The sequence below is a fragment of the Plectropomus leopardus genome, chromosome 5 (assembly GCF_008729295.1).
Source record: "Plectropomus leopardus isolate mb chromosome 5, YSFRI_Pleo_2.0, whole genome shotgun sequence".
NCBI classification, from domain to species: Eukaryota; Metazoa; Chordata; class Actinopteri; order Perciformes; family Serranidae; genus Plectropomus; species Plectropomus leopardus.
Genome location: NC_056467.1, coordinates 16,238,866 through 16,248,409, shown reverse-complemented (window position 1 = coordinate 16,248,409; position 9,544 = coordinate 16,238,866). Strand labels below are relative to the sequence as shown.

The 9,544-nt window shown below is 40.3% G+C and overlaps 1 protein-coding gene across 1 annotated transcript; it reads left to right on the top strand.

Annotated features, from left to right (window-relative positions):
* Positions 1–1,074: 1,074 nt before the first annotated feature.
* sarm1 (sterile alpha and TIR motif containing 1) lies at positions 1,075–8,596 on the top strand. Its single transcript, XM_042487379.1, has 8 exons — positions 1,075–2,072; positions 3,656–4,274; positions 4,372–4,584; positions 4,678–4,769; positions 5,720–6,046; positions 6,148–6,337; positions 7,252–7,373; positions 7,750–8,596. Exons 1-8 carry the CDS (start codon positions 1,609–1,611, stop codon positions 7,859–7,861), a joined length of 2,139 nt encoding a protein of 712 aa, XP_042343313.1. The 5' UTR covers positions 1,075–1,608; the 3' UTR covers positions 7,862–8,596.
* The last annotated feature ends 948 nt before the right edge of the window (positions 8,597–9,544 follow it).

The following is a 9,544-nucleotide window of genomic DNA, read 5'->3' as shown; positions in this document are numbered from 1 at the left end:
AACTATTGGATTTACTTAGTCGTATTTGTATTTGTGGTCCTTCATACAGTATGACAAACTGATAACACAAACATATACAAATTATACTTTTATGGGTGAAGTATTCCTTTAACCCTTTAAAATCTTGGCAAATTGGTTTGATTAATTTAAAAATCATGAGGAGAAGGTATTTATTAACTTCACAACATATCCCAAAATTTAGAATAAATTATTCTAAAGTTATGCAAGAATATTACCTGAAAATGAGCAAAAAAAGTAAAAAACAAAAACAAACAAGAAATTGACTCAAAAATGTACTTGAAATGATCATTTTCTTTTAAATGTACTCTATTTTCTATGCCATAGTCTAATTTTAAATATAGATTTTTAGTAATTATAAATATTGTTTTCAGGACATTTTCCCCTAGTCTTTTTAGTAGCCCATGTGTCTGGCAAATTAAAAAAAAAAAGTATACAGTGACAAGAAAATAACTTGAAAATTAGCTGTGGAGAGACTGTAAGGTAGTATAAAAAAATAGAGACAAATGTCCAGAAGTATTTATTTATCATTTTTGTAATATATATTAAAATGATGTTACAGAAAAAAAATGCACATTTTATGTTATTTCATTTATGCCAATTAATTAAAGCCATTTCCTTGTCTCTTTTAGGTTTTTACTTTTCCTTTTTACGTCATTTTCAGATCATTTTCTTGTACCTTATTTACTAATTTCATTTTATCAGGCAAACTTTTGGGCCATTTCTTGTTTAGTTAGAAATCCAATCAATTTGCTCAGATTTCAAAGAGTTAACCTCAGAGTAAATGGGTCTGCTTTTATGTTCTGCAATATTCACCTACTGAGCTTTTTACTCTTTTGAACCACAGTGACACTGTGTCTCAGAGGTTGTTCTGCTCTTCCTCCAGCAGAGGGCCTGTAAGTGATGCGCTCTGACCGGCTGGTGATAGAGGGAGGAGGAGGGGGCGCTTCCCTTCCTGTTCACCCCCGGCCGGCAGTATCTGCAGCCGGTGGGCGGTGCAGACCCCTGAAGATACCGACTGCCTGCGGATGCTGCCCGAAGGATGCGATTGGTCAGGAGGCTGCTTTTAAATAGCGGTATCATATTTTGTATTTCTGCACGGAGAGGAGCCGCTACAGTGCGTCAGATCAGGTGGGAGGAAAAAACTGTATGAGACGAACAAATCTTCTTTGTCTGCAAAACACAGACAACAATAGTCTTTTTTCTTCTCTGGAAAACAAGGATTTGCTCCTTGCTCTTTCAGTTTGAGGTCCTGTGTGCAGAGATTTTGCCTCTTTAAGGACACTTCTGCAAACAGATTGTGTGAGGGCATTAAGTCATCTGTTGGTCGGTGGGATAGAAGACACAAAGCAGCAGCTGTTAGCTGTGCGGAGACATACTGTCACCTGCTCAGGATCTGCTTATGTGAGTGTTTACAGGCTTACTGCCAGGGATGACATCGAGAGAGAGGTGATGCAATTCGGTGAAAGCTGTCTATTAAGATTTACAACTGTGATTTACAACTGAGGCCTTGCAGGGCGCATCTCTCGGAGGCTGGACATCACTGAGGCCTTTGTAAACAAACAGCATCCACAGTGTTTCTGCTGGTAGATGCTCTTGTCTCTGACTCTCTTCCTGTGGAGGCTCTACCGACATTTCTCCATCATGTTCAGCTCAGACAGACTCACAGTCCCGGAGTATGTCAGCCGGCTTCAGAGAGGTAGGAGCGGCTCCAGCCCCGACCCTAGAGCAGTTTCTCCGGGGATCAGTGCGGACGTCCAGGCGGTTCTGGACAGCTCCCTCCCCGCCCTGCGCTGCGCCATCAGGAGGCTGAAGTCAGCCAAGGAGACCTCCGATTCAGACGAGACCCGCAGGGCCATCGCGGAGCTCTACCAGCTGGTGGAGGAGGCCTGGGTTTTGCCCACTGTAGGCCGTCAGGTGGCCGAGGAGATCTGCAACAGGATCCGGCTCGATGGAGGCCTGGAGCTGCTGCTGCAGCTGCAACAGACACCTGCTGTGGAGATCACCTATGAGTCTGCAAAACTGCTGGAGCAGATACTGATTTCTGAGAACAGGTAACAATGTGACAAATGACACTTTACACAGCATGATGCAGTCTAATACAGCAGATCTGCAATAAACAAATAAGTACCTCTTTTGAAGATTTTAATGTTCAGTTTCTGTTCAGATTGTGTTTCTTATTCTCATGTAGTTTTTGAGGCCTTACTTAATAAACTGCACCGCATTGCAGCCTGTTTTTTGCACAGGGATGAACAAAACAACACAATCAGTTAACAATATCATACAATGCATTAAACTCAAAGGTGTTTCTACCATATGATCTCATGACAAAAATACAGAAATAACTTATCAATATAACCTATGAGCTTATAAAGTAGGGACTGCTCTTCATTTATCAGAAGGGGAGTGGCTGGGGTGACGTTTATTTTATTTTCCTGTCATTATTTTACTTTTAATTATGTAGAGCTGGAACCACCTGTGAGTTCAAAGACTGGACATCTTACAGGGTCATTATTTGCAACACTACAACTATATTGAACATAAATTTAAATGCAGCACTTGTGTTTTTGCTTCCATTTTTCACAGGTTGTTATTGAAGATATAAGACTTTCTGTGACATTTTTTAAATTTTTTAAAATCAGTGTAAGCGAGCACTTCTCCTTTTCCAAGGTAATCCATCCACTTGACAGGTGTGGCATATCAACATGCTGATTAAACATGATTATTGCACAGGTGTGCCTGGGGATGGTCACAATAAGAGGCAGCTTAAAACATGCAGTTTGATCACACAACACAATGCTACAGATGTCCTAAGTTTTAAGGGAGCTGACAAGTGGCACGCTGAATGCAGAAATGTCGACCAGAGCTGTTGCCTTTGAACTGAATGATTATTTTACAGCCATAGGAGATCTCCAAATTAGTTTGGCAGCACATCTGACTGGCCTCACAATGGCAAGTGAGTTAAACCTGTGAAAAATGGGAACAAAAAACAAAAGTTGCCTTTAAACTTTTGTTTAGTGTAAATTTCTTTTGAGATAATTTATTATCCTGCTCCTGGTGGAAAATACTACGACTACTACAACTCCCTTTAACAAATATTACATTTCTTTATGTGTCCACAAAAACACATAGAAATTTAACATTTTGAATGTTGTCACCTAAACTCACTACCAGTCTCCACTGGGTAACTGCACTATTTATGGAAGGATACTGTGGGAAATAGAGGCGAACCATTTTAAAAAATATAATTTCTCACTAAAATGAGTACAAGTTGGTGGATCAGACACATGCTGAATTAGAATCAAATCAATCCACAACTCCTCTGGTTTCTCCTACTCCACAAAATAATAGAATCAAGACTCGTTCATGTTCTTGCACCTCCCCACTTTCCCCTCAATGTTTGCTGTCTACCCAGTTTGTTTCTTGCTTGAAAAGTAATTTGGTGTAAACCTGGCAAAATTTACCTCCATTGTCATTCCAGCCAAAGTTAATCAATACCTTTGGTGTTGGCAAACACATGTTTTTGTCTCATTTGTTTAGGGATGATCTGTTTACTGTTCACTTCCGAATGGCAGTCTGTCTATCTATCTGATTTTATAAGTCAAGTTTTGTCATATTTACAAACTTCTGTTGGCAGAGATTATGTTGCCCGTATGGGTCTGGGTGTCATCCTCAACCTGACTCGACATCAGGAAGATGCACAACTGGCTCGCAGTGTCTCTGGGATCCTGGAGCACATGTTCAAACACACCGAGGAGACGTCTGTCCACCTCATCTCTAACGGTGCCCTGGATGCCCTCCTCTTCTGGTGTCGAGGTACAGACCCCACTGTGCTGCGCCACTGCGCTGTGGCACTAGCAAACTGTGCCATGTATGGAGGCCACCGCTGCCAGCGATGGATGATTGAGAAACAGGCAGCCGAGTGGCTTTTCCCGCTGGCCTTTTCAAAAGAGGACGAACTTATTCGTTTCCACGCGTGTCTGGCTGTGACTGTGTTAGCTGCAAACAAAGAAATTGAGAAAGAGGTGGTGAAATCTGGAACCTTGGAGCTGGTGGAGCCATTCATCGCATCTTTAGATCCGGATGACTTTGCCCGCAGTTTATTAGACAGTGCAGACTGCATGCAGGGTAAGACGGCAGCCGATCTGCAGCATCTTTTGCCATTACTGGATGGCACAAGACTGGAGGGAAAGTGCATCGCAGCCTTTTACCTTTGTGTTGAGACCAGCATCAAGTCTCGGCAGCGCAACACAAAGGTACATTCACTGTCTACTTTTTATGAAGATCAAAATTTTCGGCCTTATAGTATTGTAGCTTTGTTGTGACTGAGTTTTAATTTGTGCTTCTTTCAAGATATTCCAAGAGATTGGCGCAGTGCAGAGCCTGAAAAGAATCGTCATGTACTCTAGTAACGGCACAGCCTGCTCTCTTGCCAAGCGGGCGCTGAGCATGATGGGGGAGGAAGTGCCGAAACGTATCCTGTCATGTGTGCCTAACTGGAAAACCTGTGAGGTGCAAACCTGGCTGCAGCAGATTGGCTTTAGTGCCTTTTGTGACCGATTCCAGGTATGTTTAACAGTTTTGTTAATCAATACAGTCATAAAGATCCACCTTTAAAACACCATGTCGTTTGTCGTTTCTGACAATCTTACTGTACAGGAGCTGCAGGTGGATGGAGACCTCCTGCTGAACATCACAGACCAGGAACTTAGCTCTGATCTGGGCATGACTGCAGGACTCACTCGCAAGAGGCAAGTGGTTCAAACCTTTAACACAGGAGCAATGCAACACCCATCTCACAAACACCTCTGCAGTGGAACAACAAGTATTAGGATCCTTTACTTAAATAAAAGTACTAATACCACCCTGTTACAATACAAGTCCTGCACTGAAAATGTTACTCAAGTAAAAGTACGGATTAAGAAAATCTGCTTAGAGTATTTAAAGCAAATTTAAAGTAGAAGCAGGGCCAACTCTTGGCATAGGTGATATAGGTGGTCGCCTAGGGCGCCATCTGCTGGAAGGGCGCCACCACGCTGCCAGTCCCCCTTGGCGTCGAGGGAAAATAATGAAAAAATAATAATTTTCTATGCCCACTGGCACGTGATGTGTCGTTATTGGGTGCGGAGGTGTGGGTTAGGTTTAGGGTGCCTAGGGCACCAAATTGGGTAGAGCTGGCCCTGAGTAGAAGTATCCAATACATAAAAATCTCAAAATTGTATTTAAAAAAAATGGAAATAGAAAAAACACCCCAAACTCAAAATAATTTAAAAAGGAGAAATACACCCCAAAAACACACACACACATAGATAGACCAAAAAACACTCTAAAACTTTTTTTTTTTAAAGTGTGTGTATAATCCTGTGTATCAGCTTATTCACTTATCAACTAATCGTTGCAGCTGTACTTGTTTTAACTGTTTGCTAATTTAGTTTATAACAAAACATAATATTTTAGAAACTCTTATGTTTTCATGCTAAAATCTTACTCTGTAAGGAACTGCAGGTGTCAGACAAATGCAGTGAAGTGAAAAGTACAATATTTCCCTCTGAAGTATAGTAGAGTAAAAGTATAAAGTGGCTTGAAAACAAGATACTCAAGTAAGGTACAAGCAACTTAAATGAATACTTGGATACAATATTTGAGTAAATGTACTTGGCTACATTCCACCACTGGACCTTTAATCCGTCTCATCCTGCAGGTTTTTGAGAGACTTGCGTGTATTGAAGACTTACGCCAACTACTCAACATGTGACCCAAACAACATGGCTGACTGGTTAGTTGATGTAGACCCTCGTTTCCGTCAGTACACCTATGGCCTGGTCCAATCAGGAGTGGATCGCAACAACGTCCAGAGCCTGACGGATCTGCAGCTCCAGCAGGACTGCTACATAGACAACGGAGTCCACAGAGCCAAGATACTCTCTGCTACCCGAAGGCCCTTTAAACCATGCCACACTGACGCCCAGCCTGCAGGGCCCGACGTGTTCATCAGTTACCGGCGGACCACCGGCTCCCAGTTGGCCAGGTCAGAAGTGAAATAGGGAAAGTGTAAAATTAAGAGAAAAATGGTTGAATTACAGCTTTTTCCAAATTTTCATACTTTCTCATCTCCTCCCCTGTCTGAAGCCTCCTGAAGGTGCACCTGCAGGTTCGAGGATACAGCGTCTTCATAGATGTGGAAAAGCTGGAGGCTGGTAAATTTCAGGACAAACTGATCCAAAGCGTACAGCGAGCACGCAACTTCATCCTAGTCCTGTCCGCCAATGCGCTCGACAAGTGCATGGGTGATGCTGACATGAAGGATTGGGTGCATAAGGTCAGAGATTTTTTGTTTTTTGCATGTGAAGGGACTCGATGTTGAAGTGTTTGCTCTAGTTATATTTAAAATGTTTGCTTAAAGAAGTATTTCACTGCTTGAAAGGTGGTCTTTTCATAACACTAGGCTGTCTGTGCAGCAGAAACGCACAAGTACTTTTGAAATTGGTGCTACATAATCAGAGAACACAGAGGAAATGGCTTTGGCTTTCACTTTTGCTCAAGAGATAGAAAACATACATCTTCCAAAATGAACTGTACTGCACCAAACCAATAAATGGTCCCACTAGTGGTTGGCATAATGTGCACTTGTCTGCGTTGACGATGACTACGAAGCATTCATCAGTTGCGCATGAAGCCAAAAAAACTCTTTTTCTGGGGTATAACATCCCTCGAATGATCAGCACTGCTTCTGCATGAACTAAATTTTGGTAGTGAAACATGTAATTTCACGGGGGTGGAATTTACACTATTTTGCCACAATGAAAATTGGCAATGAAAAAAACAATCTCGTATTACAGTTTAACAGTTTGCTAAAATGTGTTTATTAAAACATTTTAGGTGAGAATCAGGGAGCACGGTAACATATTTTCAGCTCATTTATCAGCACTTGTGAGTTTTACCATTTGATCTGAGTTTGGTCTGAATTTTAGAGAGATAGTGGCAGCTCGCTGCCACATGCCATAAAAAAGCTGCACTTAAAGTCTGATCAAGATATTCTACATTTATATTGATATAATGGCTGCTTGCAGAATCATAGTCCTGTTGCATTCATTCTCCCTGTCTGAGCTGTCAGCTGAAGTTACATTTCACACGCATAATGTAGCTAAAACAAAGAAAAGTTTTACATTTGTGCTTTTACATGTTTGAACCTAGTATTTTGTAGATTTAAAGGAACTCTCATTCATTTTTCAGGAGATAGTCACAGCCTTGGCTGGTAAGAAGAACATAGTTCCTGTCACAGATAACTTCCAGTGGCCTGATCCCATGTCCCTGCCGGAAGACATGAGAGCAATTCTCAACTTCAATGGCATCAAGTGAGTAACTGTATGCGGTTAAAACTGAAATAAACCAAAGCTTTACTGTGAAAAACCACATGGTTATTGGCTGTCACATCTGTGTAACTGGGACAGCACAGTTTCACGTTGCTGACCACATGGCTGTGTGATGTACATACTTAAATCAGGAGGGGAAATCCCATTTTAACAGATTTAACGGCCAATTTAACAGTTTCATGCTAACATTAATATTTTAAAGACTCTCCTCGTTCTTTAATAAATATTTCATGACTACACAGGTTGGCTTTTTATTGTTTTGGATCTGTGTTTAGCAGATCTGTAAAACATCCGTTAGACACAACTGATTTGCCTTTAATGCACATCCTTAAGTGCCTGTTGCCTTTTCTTGACGCAGATGGTCCCATGAATATCAGGAGGCCACGATCGAGAAGATCCTTCGCTTTCTGAAAGGACACCAAGACCAAATCGATAGCGCGGACGCCTCCAAAACGCAGAAAAAGAAATAAACTGTCATTAACAGTTTGATCTCAGCTATAATAACTTTAAATGATGCCAAATTCTACATGGCCTACAGTGAACAGGCCGGCAGCTTTCCCCGCTCTGCCCAAATGCATGTGAAGTGAATTTGATCGTGTTAAGCTTACAAGCTCACACAAAGACCTAATATATATAGACCTAATGTACTGCAAACAATGAATGGAAATGAAAAGGGGATTTCAGATTGTATATATTTAAGTGTAAGCCTTTAATGATAGTACCCTCATACTGCTGTACATGTGTAATCAGGTACAGTATATGCCTTCTGTCTCTCAGGAAAATAACTGTGATAGATCAGCCATCAATGGCACCCCAGCAAAATCATCAATAGCAATGTCTTAAACATCCACTAATCACAAATGTCATAGTAATCAGTTTTTATTTAACTCGTGCTGTATATTCTTAAGCAGGTCTCTGATTTCTTTTTAACATTTGTGTTTTTATGTTTAATTTGTGATTGAAAAGAAACAGTTAAAACAGATGCACTGAATTTTTGGTGCAGAAAGTATCTATGGTAGCATAATCCAAACTGGAGGCATGACATATTGTACAGAAATAAACGAGCTACATGCTATAACTGTACCCCAAATTTAACCAAATACAGATTAACAGAGTGTACAGGCCATGTAGTATTAACCGTGTCCTTCCTTCTGTGTAATTAACTTTGAATTGACGTATATGAACTTACAGAAGTGTGAAATGCACCGATGACTCCTTGAAATTGATTCCATCTGTGTCCTGTAGAGTAACATTACATTGTGTGATACATTAAACTATCATTTAATATTGTTGACATGAGGCTTCATTGACCAAAGTGCTAAGTCTGACAAGTAATTACTTGTCCCCTTTCAATGTTCCCTTGGTGTATAAAATAGCAACAAAAAGAAATCCAGCAATATAGAAGAGATACACTAATACTTATAAAACATATAAAACAGGAGACAGATCACATCTGCACCTGTATAAATAACACATTTTAAAAAATAGCTTTGTAATAATATGCAATAAAATATTTAAGTATTGCAAATTAAACAATGCTGTCATCAATATGTTTTGGTCACATATTGTTTTATAGAAGTGTACATTACTATAGACTGACTGCAGCCACTGTTCTGCAGGGCTTGTATTTGCTCTCGCCTCAATATTATTTACCTCATAGCATTTATTAAATATATACTATGCATGATTTTACTTAAAATACAATGTAAAGACTACTACAAAAGTAATCCCTCTCAGTCATCACTTATGACACACTAGAAGTGTGTGGTGGTGAATTTTTCTGCCCTCTGTCTGTCTGTAGTTTCTTAATTTCTGTGTTTGGGACTTTCATGGATATTTACACTCACAGCGCTCAAGTGAGGTGTGGCCTAATAAAAGGATAGACCATAAGCAGACGGCATCCAAGAGACACATTTGCTGAAAAATGCAAATATAGTGAGGTGAAACACCAAACGAGAGTGAATCTGGGGTTGGCTTTTACATTCACTTTTTCCACTGAGCATGTTTACAACCAGTAATTAAGTTCCTGCAAAGTATATCATTAAATATGCTCTGTCTGATTGATACATTTTTTAAATAGTACCAGGACCTCAGTTTTATTATCATGTTTTTTAAATGTTCTGAGTGTGAAACAAACATAATTAGATCCCTTT

What these genes read in the sequence shown, in the direction of transcription:
- sarm1 (XM_042487379.1), top strand. Translation starts at nt 1,609, where the DNA reads ATGCTCTTGTCTCTGACTCTCTTCCTGTGGAGGCTCTACCGACATTTC. An exon ending in GCAGGACTCACTCGCAAGAG is followed by an intron (nt 4,770 to 5,719) that starts GCAAGTGGTTCA and finishes CTCATCCTGCAG; the next exon opens with GTTTTTGAGAGACTTGCGTG. An exon ending in CTCAACTTCAATGGCATCAA is followed by an intron (nt 7,374 to 7,749) that starts GTGAGTAACTGT and finishes TTCTTGACGCAG; the next exon opens with ATGGTCCCATGAATATCAGG.